This window comes from Vigna unguiculata, chromosome 6 (genome assembly GCF_037176805.1).
Source record: "Vigna unguiculata cultivar grain cowpea cultivar isolate G323 ecotype 2 chromosome 6, ASM3717680v1, whole genome shotgun sequence".
NCBI classification, from domain to species: domain Eukaryota; kingdom Viridiplantae; phylum Streptophyta; class Magnoliopsida; order Fabales; family Fabaceae; genus Vigna; species Vigna unguiculata.
In genome coordinates this window covers 25,309,784-25,330,342 of record NC_140797.1, presented here as the reverse complement: position 1 = coordinate 25,330,342, position 20,559 = coordinate 25,309,784, and the positions used below count along the sequence as shown (strand labels likewise).

The following is a 20,559-nucleotide window of genomic DNA, read 5'->3' as shown; positions in this document are numbered from 1 at the left end:
TTATATTTTCCATTATTCCCATTTTCTTAACCCAACATAATTTACCTACAGTTTAGGTGGTTTCGGTTCACTAACTCTTGGTCTAGTGACCCCAAGCTCCACCATCCTAAAACAATTTCTCGCAGAAAGCCCCCAAACGCCTAAAATCCCTCACAGCCACGCAAGGTTGCATTTTACTACGCCGACGCTTGGTGGCAGGCCCCGTGCCGTCAGGCGGTGTATCCCATTCTAGAAAAAATTCCAAAATTTCCCAGCACCCGAGAGTCCTCAAATTACCATCCCCTCAGTTCATCCATTCATCAGACTATAATAGAATCCACTACATCTAAACCTTAATAAATTAAGATCAAATGAATCACTCCTAGTCCAATTCATGCTGGACTTAAAGCATGCATCAAAAATCCCTAATTGCTCAACCCTAAAACCAGTTCATACCAAAAATCGTTCATTTTCCTCGTATCACCACATAATTCCACCATTAATCCCTTCCCTTTAATCAATCCATGATTAAAGTCTGTTTTCCACCGATCAAAAGTTGCCCAAAACATGTAAAAACCCAAAATCGAGTCAATTTGACTCGCGTCGCCTGGCGGTAGTACATCATCGTCAGGCCATTCAAACAAAAACCTAGCCAAATAAGTTGCATGCATGTATCGCCTGGCAGCCAGGGTCATGCCGCTAGGCGGTTCCTCTCCAGGAACCCAGAAACAACACAAAATTACATGTGTCGCCTGGCGGCAGTTCATCTCCCGCCAAGCGGTTTATGGAAAAGTTCTAGATACCTGGAATTTTGAGTTGAGTGGAAAGAAAATAGGAAATCTTATATCATACACCATGCAAAAATAATAACACAAAGAAAATTCACAAAGTCCAGCTCCCCTAACTTGGAAATCCTTGCTTAACTTGTGAGTTCTTGCCTTCTCCCTTGATCGCTATGTCACCTAGCACTTCCCTTCAATTCAGCTCCCAATTACACTCAATTCTCACAACACACTCTCCAAATTCGCTCTCTTCTCACTATGCAACAATGGCTTACACCGAAACCTTTCTTCTCACCCAAAATTGGCCTTTTAATGGTGCCTTAATGATAGGTTAATGTTCCAAAACGAAAATTGGTTTAATGTTGATGGTAATTGCCATTCAATGGATCATTATGGATTGTTTTTCAGCCCTTCTTGGTTACTCCTTGGCCAGCTAGGGTTCCTATGCCCTTTCACATTCATGCCAAAAAGAATTTTGGCAAAAAGAAAGTTTAATTTCGTCCTACCAATGTTTGAACCTCTCACCATGTCAATGCCAATTCAATGCACAACCATTCAACCCATTCATGTTTCGTGATAATTCTTATAAATATAGGATTATATTATCACTCTTCATGATTCAACATATTATCAAAACAATAATAAATTAAACAACGCATAAATGGCATACATAGGACTTGAACCCAAGTTCTCTCACACAATCAAGTACTCTCAACCATTTGAGTTAATACTATTCCACATCACATCAATCAACATTTAATGCCATAAAGGCTCTCACTACCCGCATTTATTAATTAATTAATTATTTAATTAATTAAATTTAGTGGATCTTACAGTCTTGCTTTCTAATCTTACCCAAGAGTCCTCGAATGGGCCACTTGTAAGTAAGTCTCTATTTTATATTATATTACTATACTATTTTATTAATTGATGTATGTAGTTTCATAAAATAAAATAATTACGAGAATGGAATTCAGGCTGAAAAGCACGAGACATAGAGTCAGGGGTCTACAGAAAGTAAAGTGAATAAAGAGAAGAGGTCGACTAGGGCGCCCACTAAGGGCAAGAGAGACAAAGAACAACCAACGGCTCCACCAAGTTTCCCTGGTAGCCTACTAGTGAGAACTACTAGGTGGTAAGGGATCTAGTCGAATTCAAGCAAAAGAAGACATTGAACACACGCATGCTACAAGAAAGCTTATATTTCGGTTTAATCCAATAGATGTAACTAGAACTTTTCAGGTCAAGTCTGAAGCCATCTCTTATGTCAGAAACTTCCTCTTTTAGGCTTTCAAAGCTACTAGCCCGAGAACGACAACTTCCACTAGATTATATGTAGGGGAAGGCCCAATGGAACTAGCTCTTATAATTTCTCACACAGACTCAGAGATTGCCATTTGATTTCCTCCTTTCTTGCTAGATTTCTTTTATCAGCTTGAAAACTTGTTAGTCTTACCTTACGTCTGTAATTAGATTAAGAGAACTCCCTATTTTAGTATTCCTACAAGTAAAGTATACTAGACTACTTATAGTATACAACCCCAAAAGAGGTAGAAGGAAAAGAAACTCCCATTTATACGTCATGGGTAGGGATGGCATCCAGGTTTCTAATAAGGGGTGCATCGCATACAGACTTTGATGCCTTTCCAAGAATAGTGGAACTTGATTTCTTCAATCCTCTCTTATTTCATCATCTTGGTTTCGAGTTCTTTACAATCTTTTCGGTGCAAGATCAAGGTGTAACAAAGATAGACGATGTATAAGAAACCTAAAAATAGCCACCATCTTTGATTGTCTTGAAATACACTATCCAACCAGTTCCATATTGGTTGCTATGAGAAATCCAAATTTCCTCCATAAATATAGTCTTTCTTGCACAGAGTAGTTAGAACAATAGATGTGGTCAATTGTTGACCAATAGAGAAAGCATGGGAGAAAGATGCATAAAAGAAACTGGAACTTAGCAATTGGATTGATGGAAGTGGGTGGGGTACTGGGCACAATCCCGACCAACGAGGAGATTTTACTTAAATGGGAGGCAGAGCACGGTATATGTTGAATCTCGAATTGATTGAGGTGGCGATAGACACCTGATTGAAACCTTCTTGACAACCTCGTTCCTATTCTATAGACAGGCACGAAAAATGAATATTGTCAATGGGTGCATTATGAAGTGCTTAGCCAAGTCAGCCATTCAAAGACAACATTTTTCTAACAAGCACTAGTCATTGAATCAGAACTAAGCACCAGACAAATATGAATAACCAAAGAAGAGCGGTCGGTTGGCTGCTTTGTTCTAGAATGTAATTACTCGATTCATCTAAACTAACCCGGATAGGAACGGAACAATCAAAAGCTTTGAAACTGAACTACTATAGCCAGAGTTTGCCCTACGGAGAGTAGAAAGGACTCAATTGGTATCCAAATTTTATTGACCAAGAAAAAGGTGATACACTCGTTCTTCCTTCCCTCTGATGTTGCCCCGTAGATGGGCCAAGCATAGGATGAAAATGATGTATAAGTGTTTTGTCTTTCTCCTCATCCCTAAACACAATTCTATACTACAAGATAGATTATTTTAATCATTTGATTGATGAGAGTGGCAATGACATCAAATGTGAAAATGCTTTGGTTTTTTGACCTCGTTCCTTTGTCTCACGCATTGCTTTTGCTTATCGAACTCTAAGAAAGATCATCCTCCCATTCCTTCTACAAGTTACATGCAACGACACATTATCTATGGTAATCTCTACATACAACAGAAGATCTCGTTTTGAAAGCATGTGAGCCCTTCCTAAGGTCATTCAAGGAAACAAACTACTTTTGATGGGTATCAAGATTATTGAACAACAAGGTAAAGTGTTGTGAACCTCCTGTCTTTGACACTACGAAACTAGCTAGATTCTCTTTCAGCTGGAAAGAGTAAAGAGAAAGGTTGATCTCCTATGGTTGTTTATTCACTCATCGGCTATACATAGGGAAATGGAGACTCTTATCCTACAAGTTAGTTCCCTCTTCGACCTGGTCAACCTTTAGTTGTTTTGGGGTTTTATCCATCTCCACCTCCTACTAGTGAGATCTTTCTTTATCGTATTTGTCTATTAAGGGAAGAACAACCAATGCATATCCTAAGCAATTCAACGGCTAGCTTTTTGCTTTCTTCTCAGAAGGGCATAACTCATACACACATTCATATTGAATGATGTCTACTTCTATTCTTTCTTTGACTACTTAAGATTGTTGACCAAGGTTCACGTGTTTAGTTTAGACCACATTTTTAAAATTGTGTTAATTTAACTTTAAGTATTTTTAAATTGCCAATCATTTGACCTAATAATAATTAAATTGTTGTAAGGTACATCAATTGTCTTGTGGTGGAAGGTAGGTAGGTCAAGTCATGATCAAATCATGACACTTTGGTTCTTCAAATCATAAGTAGAGAGATTTGTACCTTAACTATTAGCTATAACTTTTAACTTAGTGGTAAGCACTCGATCCAACAATTAGTATCAGAGTCAATTTTTAAGTTGTTGTTTAAACTAAAAAATGGTGTAGTGACAGTTATCCTATTTTGAGTCATCTGGTTGATATTGAGCAGTCAGCCAAAACTTAAGAAGATGACTTCCCTAGACATATGGTTGATTGACCGTCTAGTCTCCTTCAAGATCGTACGGTCCATCCCGTACAATTAATAATATCTAACACTACCCTCTAAGTTTGGGTAAATGTTTTTTAAATTTAATTTTAGTATATCCATGTTTAAACTACAAAATCATTTTCCAAAATGTTGCTTGATTGTGCCAATTTTGAATTGATATATTATTTGAAATGTGATTAAATATAGGTTTAAATTCGATTTTATTCTTAATAGTTGAAAGTTTCGTAGGTCATGAATGATGGATGGACCAAATGAGGGGTGAAAATAGCGTAACAAAAAGTGTTTTAAGAGGAAGAATCGGAGGAAGGTGGCTAGTGTTACTTAGGGATGACAATGGGTCGGGCCGGGTGCGGATAGTGCCTTTCTGTACTCGCAAGAAAAAATCCATTTGTTACCTACCTCATGATACCACATGATGGCTTCTTCTTGTCTCCATTGAAGCTTACATGAAGAATGGAGGCTCCATGGATGGTGTTGGATGCGGAAGCATGAAGGAAAGAAGCTTAAGGTGTTTGGTTTGGTGTAGGTGAAAGGATTCTTAAGAGAGGTGAGGCCAACTCCTAAGGAAGAAGACTAGAGTAAACTAGAGAAGAGTTTACTCTAAAGTGAGCTCAAAAGAGATTTATGCACAAATTTGGGCAGTAATTCATTACTCAATTTCAAGCTGAAAAGTACATCTCCTAAGCCTTCTATTTATAGGATAAAATGAGACCAAGGAGTCTCCAAAAAGTGGAGGGAAAAAGGAGTTTAGAAAGTTGAATTTTGGAGCAAAAAAGGAGCATATGGGAGGTGTGACTTGCCACTTAAGCAAGTCACACTTGTCTTGCCATGGGAAGCTAACTCTCATCCTTGGAGAGCAAGTTTGAGAAGCTTCTAGGATTTTCTAGAGTAGACACACTACTCTTGGCCCATTTGGCCCAATTCCCCTTTTTGGTCCAAAATTACTTCTAAAGCTCAATTTCCTCTAAGGCCCAATACATGGCCCAAAGAAAACCCTATTCTACTGGGCCCAAAGTACAAAGTCCAAAATAAAATCCTAATCTAGTATTTACAAGCAAAGAGTCCTAGGCTAGGTCTTCACATCTTCCTTGGCCCATGTGAAGTTCATCTTGGGCCTTGCATGCGCATTTAAGGCTCATTCCTCTTGTATTCTCCTAGCCATGGCTCTTGTTGTAGGTCCCTTAGCTCGAGGCATCTCATCATCCCCTCCCTCTTGAGAAGGATTTGTCCTCAAATCTGTAGTCTCTACCTCATCATCTGTACCACATTTCTGGAATGTGATCAAATCCAAGAATTCGGGCTCCCAATTTTGAAAACAAGGTGTGCCTTCTAGACAAGGCATCAGCCACCACATTACTTTTGTCGTTCTTGTACTTTATCATATAAGGAAATTGTTCTAAGAATTTCATCCACTTAGCATGCCTTTTATTCAACTTGTGTTGGCCCTTCAAGTATTTTAGCATGATGAGTCCATCTTCAAGAGTAAGGAAGCCAAGGAGAAGCCATGCGAAATTGATGAAGCTTCCATGGAGAAGGATGAAGGTGCGGAAGTTAAAAGATGAGAGGAGAAGTGGTGCGACAATGGTGTTTGGAGAAGCTCTCAAGTGAATTACCTAATGAATGGCACTAGAATGGATGAAAAACAACCAAAATAAGCTAGAAAACTGCACTGAAATTTTATTTTTCACTCACTACCAGTCCAAAAACGTGAATTCAATCCTCTGCTTCGGCTATTTTTTCATTTTTTCATTTCTCAACATTTTTCAATGATTTTTTTTTTTCACTTTTTCATCTATGTCTTAGCTAAAAGAGGGAAAAATTAGATTTGGATTTGCACTGGCCAATGTTTTATGATAAATCAAATACAAATAGTGTGCAGTCAGACAGAAACTGGAACAGCAGTAAAATGCATCAAAATAATGCTCTCAAACTCAAGTGATGATAGTGATTCTAGTGTACTTCTTTTGCCACTTTCTTTTTATCTTTTCTTTTGATTCTTTTTGGCACTTGCTTGTATTCTTTTTGTGCTCTTTTTCTTTCTTTCTATAGCTCTTACAGCAGCTAGTTTCCACCACAAAACATAATCACCACCACACTATGCTTGATCATTTGCATTTTAATGGAAACAAAAAACACAAAGGAGAAGGAAACTTAAAGGAATCAAAAAAAGATCATGAAACTCAATGAAACACAAGGGAAATTTAATCTAAGACTTTGCTAAGATCTAAATAGCAATCTGAACTCAAAAACAGAAATGAAAAAGCACCAAAGCACATTTAATTGAAAGGAAATTTAGTGTGATTTATGGTGATGTTAAGCAAGCACAAGGAAAATTCCCACTAGACATTAAGATAACTAAGGTTATCTAGATGTGAAGGTTCATTTCCAAGTCTCAAAGAGAGAAGAGAGTGTTAATTTTTAAGGATTAAAAACTACACTTAAATCTGAAACAGAATTCAGCAGCACATCACCAACAAATTCAAAGAAAATTAAAAGCTAAACAAGGAATTAATGACATATATGGACTAAACATGACTCTAGACAAAACATATGGATCTTAAAATCAAAATAAACTCAAGAACAAGAGAATGAACTAAACAAAAACAACAAATACTCAATTAAAATGAAAAGTAAAGGGTAGAAACCAAATAGAACACCTAAAGCACACAAGGATGGTTCAAGATGAAGCAAATGAAGATGAACCAAAGTAAAAAGACATGAATACTCAAAATAAAAGGAACAAAAACAGCAAGACAAGTAGAAGAAGTGATGAACAACACAGAATTGAAAGAAAAATGGAGAAGAAGAACTTAACTCACTAAAATCGAGAGCAACCAAGGCTCATGATACCAAATGATGGCTTCTTCTTGTCTCCATTGAAGCTTGCATGAAGAATGGAGGCTCCATGGATGGTGTTGGATGCGGAAGCATGAAGGAAAGAAGCTTAAGGTGTTTGGTTTGGTGTAGGTGAAAGGATTCTTAAGAGAGGTGAGGCCAACTCCTAAGGAAGAAGACTAGAGTAAACTAGAGAAGAGTTTACTCTAAGGTGAGCTCAAAAGAGATTTGTGCACAAATTTGGGCAGCAATTCAATACTCAATTTCAAGCTGAAAAATACATCTCCTAAGCCTTCTATTTATAGGCTAAAATGAGACCAAGGAGTCTCCAAAAAGTGGAGGGAAAAAGGAGTCTAGAAAGTTGAATTTTGGAGCCAAAAAGGAGCATGTGGGAGGTGTGATTTGCCACCTAAGCAAGTCACACTTGTCTTGCCATGGGAAGCTAACTCTCATCCTTGGAGAGCAAGTTTGAGAAGCTTCTAGGCTTTTCTAGAGTAGACACACTACTTTTGGCCCATTTGGCCCAGTTCCCCTTTTTGGTCCAAAATTACTTCTAAAGCCCAATTTCCTCTAAGGCCCAATACATGGCCCAAAGAAAACCCTATTCTACTGGGCCCAAAATACAAAGTCCAAAATAAAATCTTAATCTAGTATTTACAAGCAAAGAGTCCTAGGCTAGGTCTTCACATCTTCCTTGGCCCATGTGAAGTTCATCTTGGGCCTTACATGCGCATTTAAGGCACATTCCTCTTGTATTCTCCTAGCCATGGCTCTTGTTGTAGGTCCCTTGGCTCGAGGCATGTCATCATTACCCATGCAGTTACCTGTTTAAAAAATAATTGCGGGCTTTTTGAAACCTATGGATACTCATGAATACTTGTGAATATTATAAAAAAGATATTTTATAGATTTTTAAGATATAATTAAAATTACAAAAAATATAATTTAAATTGAATAAAAATTAAATTTTAATTTTAATTAAATTTAATCTAATAATGTATCGTCCTATTTAATAAATAAACTTAATTAAATGAAACATCACGATGAATAATATAAAGAGCAAAGTCATGGAATATAAATGTCACTCCTTACAGTTATCCAAAATATACTAGGAAGGAAACCAAGGCATACCACGATGCCATTAACAAAACGGGATAAAAGGTTAACAATATCCAAAATACATGCTTAAGTAGTAGGATAATACATAGGTCATAGCGCCTTAAAAGAAAACTTGGAGAAAGGGGATCCAACCCAAGGTAAGTTACGCAACGAAGTTTCCATCATCCTGATGACCACGAGGAGTTCCCACATCTGCTCACATTAATAAATTGATGATCATCGCAAAGGGAGAAAACCACACACAAGACACACAAACAAACAGAAAGGGTAAGCTAGAGTGAAAAATGTTTTATCATACAATTGCATACAATTTAAAAGACAAAGATACATAAAACAACCAAATGTGATGACTAACAAGTAAGACTCTAAGACTTAATTATCCGGATACATATAATCAGTCAGATTCACTAGATGCTTACACTTGTGGTGGCCTCTACTACTCTGCAGAGCCATTGCCAATGGGTTTCACCCTACCACGCACAAGGTTAGCCTTCAAACATCTAAGGCCATTATCCTGCCAAAGACTAGGACCTCCTACTACTCTCACCACTTTAGTCAGTACGCTCTACATGAGACTAACTGACTCTCTAGAGTTTCAAGATGCAATCCTTACTTGAATCCTTACTAAATTATATAATGAGGCACCACCACGAAACCTTCGTGGAATTATGTCCTAACCATGAGGCACCACCATGAGCTCCCAATAAAAGGGGTCATGGAATTACGTCCTAACCATGAGGCACCACCATGAGATCTCACCAAGACATTCATGCAATTACGTCTTGACCATGAGGCACCGCCATAAGCTCTCACCAAGAGGGTCATGGAATTACGTCCTCACCATGAGATCTCACCAAGAGATTCATGGAATTACGTCCTAAGCCATACCAACATCATGCATCATCAACCCAACATATATATATATATATATATCCAACCATTCAATCATGTTCTATACGAAAGATCATACCAAACTCATCAATTCCAACTCATAAACCATTTAATACATGCAAAATCTCCCAAATCATGCTTTAATAGAGTAATTCAACCAGACATGCACTAGTGCAGATTTGACTTTTTAACTCGTCTTATAAGCTTCGGTATAACCGAAGCCTATAAGGAGGCGGTGGTATTTTTGCAATTTTGTCGTACTTTTTTACCTTGGGTCTCCTAAGAACCGGTGTAGTAAGAAGTTTTATGCATCGGTTATAAATGAACCGAAGCCTATAAGGCAACCCAGTAACCAAAATTTCAAAAATGCCACAAGCATCAGATGTTTTGGCCTCGTTTATTAATTGAAATAAGGCCATAAAGCTTGTTATAATTCCCAATTCGCGAACCCTCTCCACTATTCATCTTCTCTCACAATTCTCTTTATGCGAACCCTTTGCACTCTTTGCCACCACCATTGTCCAGCTCCGTCGCCGACTATCTGCCGTCGTACGACACCGCCTCCGTCGTGCCATCTACGGTCACCAATTGCATTGTCGCCTCTCGTTGCCGGTGAGTTCGAAAAATGGGTTTCCCTTCGCATTTTTTTATTTTGCATTTTGGTTTGTTTGTGTTGCTTTGGGGTTCATAGATTTAGGGTTCAAAACACACCATTGCAGTGTCACAAAGAGACACTGCAAGAGAAGAAGTGTCATTACCATCGTGAGGTCTCCCGCATTCACACAATGCCATCAGTGGTTGCGCAAACCAGATCGGCGATAACGAAACCTGCAAATCAAAAAACCAGATCTGCAAACATTGTCACGACCCCTACAGATCCACAAACCACCACTGACAATTGTTGTTGTGCGGGAGCCACGAGCCCCACCACGACGAGAACGCCTCCACTGCGGACGCTACCACGACCATCGTTGCTTCAAGAGCTCCAGATGTGTTGTCACGAGCTTTTAATTAATTAAAAAAAATTTGACACAATGGCTTCGGTTCACATTAGAATTAAGGCTAAAGAGTAGCTTTATGGCTTCGGTTCACACCTGAGGCCAAAAGCCATCCCTTTTGGCCTTGCCCTAATATGTCTCTGTTCTGGAACCAGGGAAGAATATAAAAAACAACTGGCGTCAAAAGCCCTTACTACACTAGTGATGTGACTATCAACCAAGAACATAGGAGGAAACAACATCAGAGCACGTCCCTACCCAGTTCTCGCTTAGGCTAGAAGCCCTTGCTCAGGCGAGAGAGGTTCTCTCGCTCAGGCGAGCTCCTTTCGCCTAGGTGAGAGCACGAGCAGTGGAACAATGAGGTTTTCGCGTGTTCTCACTTAGGCGAGACCTCCTCACCTGAGCAAGATGTCTTCTCGCTCAAAATGTGAGCTCGTCGCCTGAGCGACAACGCGAACTAAAACCTGGGAGGGTTCTTGGTACTCTCGCTTAGGCGAGAGCTGCTCGCTTGGGCGAGAATATCGGGTTCTTCCACTGTTCGTACAAATAATCCAAGATAGCACCAAGAAAATAGCACAGAGTCATAACCAGTTCAATCTCATGCAAGCATAACCATCAATCCAACATTTTAAATCAAGAAACAGCAGCCAAACATCAACATATTACAAAAATGCGAAAACCCTAACTTCCCTTACCTGGAAATTGCTAGCAACAGACACAGACTCCCAAACAATTGAGCAAAAAAGCTCCAGGACCATATTCGCGAGTTGAAAACATTGGTACAAATTGAACACGAGGTTACTAAGGCAAACCTTAACTGTAACCATGAAAAATCAAACCAGAAGAGGAAGGGTATGAGTTGAGAACCAACTTACGTGGAAGAGAAATGGGTTTCTCTAGCTCAACGAGGAACGGGAACCAAACCCTAGCAGAGCTCGCGTAGGCAGTTCTAAGGGGAAGAGAAACAACTTCTACAAAGTGTTAGAATGAGAGGGTTAGGGCTGGTTTTGGGGTTTTGGGGCACCCTATGGACCAGCCTTAGGCCCAACAGATTAGGGTAGACCCTTAAACATAAGAGTAGAAAAAGTGGGTCTTACAAATAAAATATAAATTAAATTTTAATTTTAATTAAATTTAACTTAATAAAATATAAATTACTTTTAATTTTAATTTTTTGCGGATACCGGATATCTACGGGTATAGATAGTATGATATTTGTATCCGAGCTGATTAATAAACAAGTATTAAAATATCTGTTACCCGTAGATAATAAATATTTGTAAATATTTATCCACGAATATCCACAGACACACTTATTTTTGTCCTCTCTCATCTAACTTGTAGGAAAAGCTAAAGGAGATTCCTTGCAAAGCTTGTAGAAGAGCATAAATAAGAGACTTTTCAAATTAGACGTAAAGAGATTGCAGTAAAATTTGAATTTGAAATTCAAATTTAAGAAACAATTGCACCAAATTCTCCTCCCCATACTCCTGTGAGCATGTAGATCTAAGCATATGACTTGATATAAATATGAATTAAATTCTTAATTTGGAGAAGCCTGTGAGCATGTAGATCTAAGCATATGACTTGATATAAATATGAATTAAATTCTTAATTTGGAGAAGCCTATATTTAAGGCTAGATTTGCTTCAAGCTTAAAAGTTATAGTACTTGCCAAATTCAAGTCAAAAAGTTTACACAAACGTAAGCACAATGAAAATAAATAATAATAATAATAATACATGGTCTAAATTATTTTTATGCTACTTAAAATGTTGCTCAATTGTAAGTTCATTGACGAATCTAATTTTCATGAATTCTTCTAGATATAATTCTAGTAGTAGATCCTTTTTGTCATCTCCTTTTTGTCGATATGACTAGATTAGATATGACAAAAATATTCATATCCATAGATATTTGTGACTAAAATTTGTCACGGTTAACAAGAGGATACATTGAATGGGTATCTACAAGTAGCGGATAAGTTAGTACCTGCTCATTCCCAGGTCAGGGGTGAGTATTATACTACTTGTATCACCACTCATTAAAAAATAAAATTACATTTTTATCCCAAACTAATTAGATTATATGAATGTGAGTGCCTTTCTCTGTTATTAGTCAATTAGCCCACTAAGAACCTAACTCACTCGAGTTGAACCAGTGGCGAATCGGGTTGGCTCATCAATCCGGACATAAAAAAAACCCATATCACTTTTGACTTAATATCCAACTCAAAACACAAACAAACTTTTTCTTTTTAAATTTTGGGAGAGAGAAACTCACACCTATGACACTTCATTCACCTTTTTACCTTTGTTTTTCATTAGTCATTTTCTTTCCCTAAGGTAGTAATATATAATCTATTTTCTTTAGAATTATGATTTCAATTTTGGGATGAATGATTTATTTATTGTTTAAAATGAGAAAAAAAAAATAGGTTTGGACTTTTTGAATTTTGGTTACATATTAAAAAAATGTTAAATTGAAGAAAAAAATTTGTAATTTTTTTTATTGAGTCAACCTATTTAATCCACCAACCAATGATGGGTTGTGCCGAACTCAAATTTCTTGAATTCATTAATTATTGAGTCGGGTTGAGTTGACTCACCAACGGATTGAGCGTTTTGACAACTTTATGGATACTTATAAATTTAAAAAAAAAAATCATGGATATTTTTCAAACAAGAACTCAACAAATGGATAGTAGATAATAAGATAAATTCTTTTAATGTGACATGAATAACTAATAGGCACTATCCAAATCGACTTGATGTGACCTAACCCACCCTAAAGTGTATCCTCTTTCGTCAATAAATACACAACTTCAATTCTTTTATCAATTAAACTACATATTTAATCTTTAAAGTTTTCATAATTAAATAATTTCGATCCACCACTAATATCTAATATAAATTAAAAAAAACATTTGAATGTATTTTTTTGTTATAAACTAATTAGTGATTTATTTTCTTAGAAATTTAATAACAATGTCTAATAATAAACTTTATATGTTATTACTAAAACTGGCTAACATTTTGTTTTAGTAATTATGTTGGACTAAAATGGTTAAGTTACGAAGATCCGGAAAACTAAATATGCAATTAACTTTTTATGGTACCAAAATTACATATGTGTGAAATTATAGGAATGAAAAAGATTATTCGAGGCCTTAAAAAGACAATAAATAAAAATCCAGCGAGAAGAAAAACGATTCCCCAAACTTAAACAAAGTACAGATGTTAAGAAACATTATCCGCCATGGAAAAAACATTGACAAGTTGTTTCGTAGATGGCAAAGCTAACAAACTATTGTACAAAAACTAAGCAATGTAATCAAGTTGCGAACCCCAAATCAACGAATGACAAATTTGCTGACACCAAGGTTTTGCAAAACCAAAACCTTGGTGTTCATTGCAAACCCTAATTCTGCTTTTCATGAATCTACCTGATAATCTTTTCCCTTCATAGCAAAGAACTCATCATATTTGTTCAATTGTTGTGACCTTTTTCAAGGCCTTGCGTGTGCCAAGAAGATGGAGGCGAACCAAACACTCTTCTCTTCAGTGACGTTATTGCACGAAGTGCCAGAGTTGGGATTTGAGGCCTACAATGTGTGCGTGCATCATCCAATGAAGATCATATCCGATGGCATATGGACTCAACATGGAAGTGCATTACCTACACAATATTCATACACAATGCTTGAGCTTCAAATAGTTATCATCTTCGTGGTCACGCAAGGCTTTCATTTCATTCTCAGTCGATTAGGGGTCCCTTATTTCGTTTCACAAGTCATGGTTGGTATCTAGTACCCTTTTGTTGGATTAATTTTCAGATTTGGGTCACTTATTTTCTAGAAATTATAAAATAGGATTGATTGATCAAAAATTTACAAAATTGAGTAAAGTCGGTCGAATCCAAACCTATATCTAAATAGAAGTTATCAGAACTCCTAGACTTCATCTCAATGTCGCAATAACTCATAACGACTTCTTTCAGAATAGAAAAAAGAAATCGTCATCAAAAGTGACCCAGAATTAAAAAAAAAAAAAAATTGTTATGTTCTATATGTAGATAGATAGTTGATGAATTGAGATCAAATTTTTGTTCTTCAGACAGGGTTTCTGATGGGGCCATCAATTCCGACAGGACCATTTGAAAAGTACAAGAAGATGCTGTTCCCGTTCGGGAGTCCAGACATCCTAAGCACACTGTCATCGTTGGGATACTCATTCTACCTGTTCCTGAACTCGGTGCAGATGGACCTAAGCTTGATCACGAAAACAGGGAGAAAGGCTTGGGTGATAGGGCTTTGCTGCTATACAATTCCCATATTGGTGGGGTGTGGGAGCATGGACTTTTTGAATTCCACGTGGGAGAGGATCCTCGGAGAGGACATTTCTATTTTGCCTGTGGTCTTCATATCTCATAGTAGTTGCTCCTTCGCTGTCATTTCATGGTTGCTCAATGACATCGGAATCCTCAACTCTGAACTCGGACGCCTCGCACTCTCCGCAGCTTTTGTCAACGATGTTGCAGGTACCAATCGACGCTGTTACATCAAAATTAAGAATGTGATGCATGACATAGTATGAGTCTGTTTGAACAAATTTTCTTTATATTTTAGAAAAAGAAAGTTGTTTCGTAAGTTAAATCTAATGTTGTCTCTCTAATTTAGTAAATGTTTAATTCTGATCCCTGTTAAATTGTAGTGGTGGATTTCACCGTTCAATTTTCCAAAATTAAACAGTTTTGGTCCTCTGTATAAATAAATGATTAATTTCAATCACTCATTAATATATATAATATCAAAGTTTAACAACATTTTTTTATGCATGCAACGCTGACATTCTTGTTTAACAATTGAACATTATATTAAAATTCGTAAAACTATACAAATCTGAAGTAAATCTGAACTGAACATAAGTCAAAATTAATCTATGCAGAAATAAATAAAAAATAAAAAATTATGATAATATTCCTATAAATTTATTTACTCATAAACTGATTTTATCTTATATACTTTCTTTGTTTTTACCTTTTTTTTTTCTATTACAAATCCTTACAAAGATACTCCAAACCGAAAATCTGGCACAGTCTGAATTAAATGCTTATTGAAATATATATGAAAAAATCATTAAGGTATATCTCTATGTGGGGTACACGTATTATAACTAGTAGAGATACGTAACATTCTTTTTTTTTTTTCAATATCACAACACTTTAGTTAAATAGGTACAATGTTTTCATTAAATTAATACGTGAATTAAAGTTTAAATAAATTGTTGAAACATAAATGAAAGTTTTGTAATAACATTGGTATTTTATCAGGTGGACTGTGGGCAGGGATTGGTGCTGCATATTTTGGCAGACAGGACATGATGATGTCTATCCGTATTAGAAACGTTACGGGATTTCTTGCTTACGTAATGTTCATTCTTCTGATCGGTCGTCCTGCAATGAGGTGGATCGTGAAGAGGACCCCAGAAGGTAGATCGGTGAACAAGGCATACATCTACGCCATCATAGTAATGTTCTTGGGATTGGGCTACTTTGCCAAGACTTTCGGTGAACCCTTCTTAGTAGGAGCTGTTATTTTTGGTCTTGCAGTCCCCGAGGGTCCTCCTTTGGGCTCTGCACTCGTTACCCAACTTGAATTGTTCTCCAAGTGGTTCCTCTGCTCCATTTTTGTCACATGTGTCACCATGAAGGTCGATCTCACCAAATGTAACTCTCTCTCCTTCGTAATGGTCATTTCTGGTCTCATCATCATGGTGCATCTCGTTCGCTGGCTTCTCTGCATCGGAATTTGCAAATACTGTAAGATTCCCTTCAAGGATGGCTTTTGTCTTGCTCTCATTTTGAGCTGCAAAGGGGTTGTCGATATCTGCTCCTATCTCCTAGTCTACGATGCAATGGTAACTACCTTGTCTGCATTTTATGAAAACATAACATGTCCCACGATTCTTTGTTCGGTAGTTGAACTCAATAACTAACTCTAACTACTTTAACTATTTTCAGGTGCAAAAGAGAATAGTAGTTGATGTTATGGTCGTCTCAGTGTTGGTCCTAGGTACAGCTTCGAGGTTTGGTGTGAAGGCATTGTACGACCCTTCAAGGAAATACGCAGGGTACCAGAGTAGGAACATCATGAGCTTGAAACACAGTGAGCTTCGGATAGTTGCATGCATCCACAAGCCATGGCACTCGGTTCACATCAAGAACGTGCTCGAGTTTTGCTCCCCGGCACCGGATAACACACTGGTGGCCGAAATTTTGCACCTCATGGAGCTAGTTGGAAGGTCCAATCCCATTTTTATTTCACACAAACTTCAGCAAAGTTCAGGATCATCATCTTACAACTATTCCGGGGAACTCATTGTAGCGTTTGACCTTTTCGAACGTGACTATGTTGGAGCTGTCACTGCCAACACCTACACTGCCATATCCCCAGCGATGTTCATGAATGAAGATGTGTGCAACCTTGCTTTGGACAAAAACGCAGCCCTTATAGTGCTTCCGTTCCATGTGAAATGGGGAGGGGATGGTTCAGTTGAGTCAGAGGATAGCAACATAAGGGCACTTAACGCCAGGATTTTAGACAGGGCACCTTGCTCTGTTGGGATTCTGGTGAACCGTGGCCCTAGCTTCAACTCAAGAAGAATAAGTGCGGCCATGGTTTTCTTGGGTGGACCTGATGATAGAGAGGCTTTGTGCTTGGCTAAGAGGTTTGCCAAAGATGTTGAGAATAGTTTGTTTGTGTTCAGGTTGATGGCACACGACAAAGATTCCTCGAATTGGGATCAAATGATTGATGATGAAGCGATGAGGGAAATAAGTGGAGCTCATGTTAATCTAGAGAATGTTAGATATCAAGAGATTACTATAGGAGATGCATCTCAGACAACGTTTCTCATCAAAGATATAGCCAACAAATTTGATTTTATTTTAGTTGGTAGACGCTATGGAGTTAGATCTTCTCAGACCTATGGGTTGGAGCATTGGACTGAATATTCAGAGTTAGGGGTCATTGGTGATTTGCTTGCTTCACATGATGCAGATACTACGGCTTCAGTTTTGGTTGTGCAACAACAACCAACTCATGAAGACCACAGATAATGTATAGTTACAAACTTTAATTAATGTATAGATTTTAATGATTTTGTTCTCTCCTTCTTAATGAAATTTTCATTTTTGAATGGATCGCTACCATACCATATATAGCATCCTTTAAGAAATAAATTGTCACCTTAAAAGATGTTGGAAATTACTATAAAAGGGACGAATCGATAAAAATAAAAATATTTTAAAGGGAAGATTAGAATTGTATGAGATAGTCTTGTTGATTCTGAGAAGTTGATGCTTAGGTTGTCTATGCATTTGGTTGTACATGCGAGTCTCCAACTCTCCAACTGTGTTTTGATGATAAAAAAAATGAGAGAATGAGAGAATGAGGGTTAGTTTGAATATAAATTTCGAGAAAAGTCTCCAACTTTGTTTTTTACAATGAACTAGAAGTGTTGGATGTTATGCTATTTGAAATCAGCAATAAATTGTGCAAATAGATTGTTCAAATAGAATTTCCTCTTTATATAATCTGATGAGTGAACTCTAAATCTCTTTTGCCCTTTACTTTTTCTTCAACACTTAACAAGATCGAATCTACCATTGCAAGATGCAGACTGTTATGTGTCATTCCTATCACTCTGCTGAGTCTAAATGAATGTAAATGGCCATATTATTATTACTTTAGTACCCAGCAACATTTTTGTTATGAACTTTGCCTTTAGCTAACCTAACTTTTTCATATTTCAATGTAATTCTAACAATGAATTTTGAGATACCATCAAGATGATGAAAAGATACCATTCAAAGGAAAAACAATACTGCATAAAAAGCTTGTATTTTCAAACACTGATTGTTTTACAAGGCTGCAAGCTATTATGAGTGTCTCCAAAGTGGAACATGATCATAATTGACACGAACAACTTCTGTACAAGTAGGTCTGCATTAGTGCCTTCACATACCTTTTTGTGCCAAGTCCAATCGAACTAGAAATTTCTTTTATAGGCTTCAATAATGACTAATGATTGCAGCTTGGTATAGAATTTTACTCTGTTCTAAAGGCATCATTGATGCAGAGGCTTGGTAAATGCATGATTACTCTTTGCTCTTTCAAAACTCATCAACAGTCCAAATTTTCTCTCAAATTTTGTTTCTATTGTTGCATCACGCTCAGAATTTAAGTTGTATACATGCTATTCACATTTAAATGCATTGGAGAACCTAAAGATTAGAACTTACCTAAAGGAAAGACACGCCAGAAGATCCAAACAAACAAGGAATATTAGCTTTTACCCTCCAAAAACTTCAAACTATGATATTGCTTAGTTTTCCTTTTTAGCAAATAAAAACAAAATGAGTAATTGACTATCCAAGAATAAAACTAGTAAAAACATCAAACTCCGTAAACAAAAAAACAAGATTACGAATTTAAGAACATGATGATGCATTCATTAACAATAGATGTGAATTGTTTAGCTTTTTTTAATAAAAAAATGGAAACTACATTTCATAGAACAGGCCAATCAAAATGGCTCATGCACGGGACCACACATCCTTAGGTACACCCTATCCAATGAACCCTCACGCAACCATTGTCTGCTAGTGACACTACAATGATGCCACATGGTCGGCGCATGTTAGCATTCGACACCCACATAAGTGGCGCGTCGGTAAACCTCCGGTAAATCCGCCCCTCTCCCCCACTCTCCGGTGGCGCAATCATAAACTAAAACAAACCCCTCTTTCACCCCTCTCGCCTCATTCAAACTCTGAATCAGCACCACCTTATCGCCAATTCCTACAAAACTAAACCTCATCCTAGTGTCGACTCTAACTTGAGCCGGTAGTGGCGGGCTCTTTATCCTACACCACTCTCCAAATCCTTTTCCACCGCCGCTTTTCCTCCGCACTTGGAAGCTCCAAAACGAAAACTCCACTGCGTGACTGGTGAGTACGTACAAGCGCCCTGCCGCAGCGCAAGCCGCCACCACGCAGCCTCCATTAGGAACAGTGCGGCTTCGGAGCCACACACGCGCCTCCACGTCAAACAGATCCATGGAACTCGCATACGCCGCGTGGGCCTCAGTTCTACAGGAAGCGCGTGGGAGCAGGTTCTGTGCCGATGCGCCAATTCTCAACCCGCCGATGACATAAAAGATCCCATCAACCGAGGCTCCAATGCAGCCGTATCGCATACGTGGCGCGTTGGAGACCACGACCCACGTGTCGGTTTCGGGATAGTACTCTTCGACTGCCGCCGTCCGAGAACTTCCGCCGGCGACGTAGATTTTCCCAGCAACAGAAGTCACCGCAAATTTTTTGCGCGGGAAAACCGTGGCAGCGCGCATTGACACCGACGCAGTCCACGTGTCGTACTGCAGCGTGGCGCTTCTGCCGACGAGATAGATCCTGGGACCAATGGAGCACGCGCGCGCGTGGGCGACTAGGAAATGGAAGTCGTGGAGGGAAATGGCATCGAAGCAGGGGACGAAGAGGGAAGGGAGCCAGGCGGAGTCGAGGAGCGTGGCGACGGAGAGGCCGAGGTCGGTGGCGGCGAGGGCGACGGCGGTATGGCGGAGTAGGTGGAGGCGACGGCGGAGGTAGGAGAAGGCGGGGGAGCGGAGGAGGCGGGACCAGCGGCGGCAGACGAGGGAGAGGGCGGGGAGGGAAGCGGGGGGCACGCGGGAGAGGCAGTCCAAAACGATGTCGTCGGGGAGCGAAGATAGGGTGGTGGCGGGCGCAGGGGTTTTAGTGTGGGGCTGCAGTGGTAAGGGGAGTTTTGCGACGGCGTCGTTTGGGCTGGGGAAGCATGACTTCATGAGCCATGTGAAGTGGCGAGAATTGCAACTCTCTCTTTCTCTCTCAGAACTCATTAGTTTGACAGAAAGATTCTAGAGAGAGAAATAGTGTCAAATGATATTCAACCAGCAACCGGGTAGCGCTAAAAATACTTGTAAACAAGTAAAATTTTAAGAATGAATTTAATTAATTGAATAGTTTTTAATACTTGTATTAATATTTATTGATTATGTTACTTGAAAATGTAATATCTGTATTTAAAATTATTAAATGTTTTGGAACTGCAGTAATGTTTTATTTTTCTGGTTTTAGTGGTGATGAACGAAACGTTTGATTTTACTCAATCGGCCTGGGAAAATGGGGTTCGGGAAGGTGCTGTAATGTAACTAATATTATACTTATTATTTTGCACAAATTTTTGCAAAAAAATGAG

The 20,559-nt window shown here is 38.3% G+C and overlaps 2 protein-coding genes across 2 annotated transcripts; one reads left to right on the top strand and one right to left on the bottom strand.

The window, feature by feature from the left end:
* The first annotated feature begins 13,564 nt into the window (after positions 1 to 13,564).
* LOC114188396 (cation/H(+) antiporter 4-like) lies at positions 13,565 to 17,461 on the top strand. The gene is made up of 4 exons (XM_028076982.2): positions 13,565 to 14,059; positions 14,378 to 14,801; positions 15,594 to 16,180; positions 16,284 to 17,461. Exons 1-4 carry the CDS (start codon positions 13,796 to 13,798, stop codon positions 17,379 to 17,381), a joined length of 2,373 nt encoding a protein of 790 aa, XP_027932783.2. The 5' UTR covers positions 13,565 to 13,795; the 3' UTR covers positions 17,382 to 17,461.
* A 1,293-nt stretch (positions 17,462 to 18,754) lies between these two features.
* LOC114187306 (Galactose oxidase/kelch repeat superfamily protein) lies at positions 18,755 to 20,296 on the bottom strand. Its single transcript, XM_028075522.2, has one exon. The coding sequence runs from the start codon at positions 20,198 to 20,200 to the stop codon at positions 18,965 to 18,967; it is 1,236 nt and encodes a 411-aa protein (XP_027931323.1). The 5' UTR covers positions 20,201 to 20,296; the 3' UTR covers positions 18,755 to 18,964.
* Between the last annotated feature and the right edge of the window lie 263 nt (positions 20,297 to 20,559).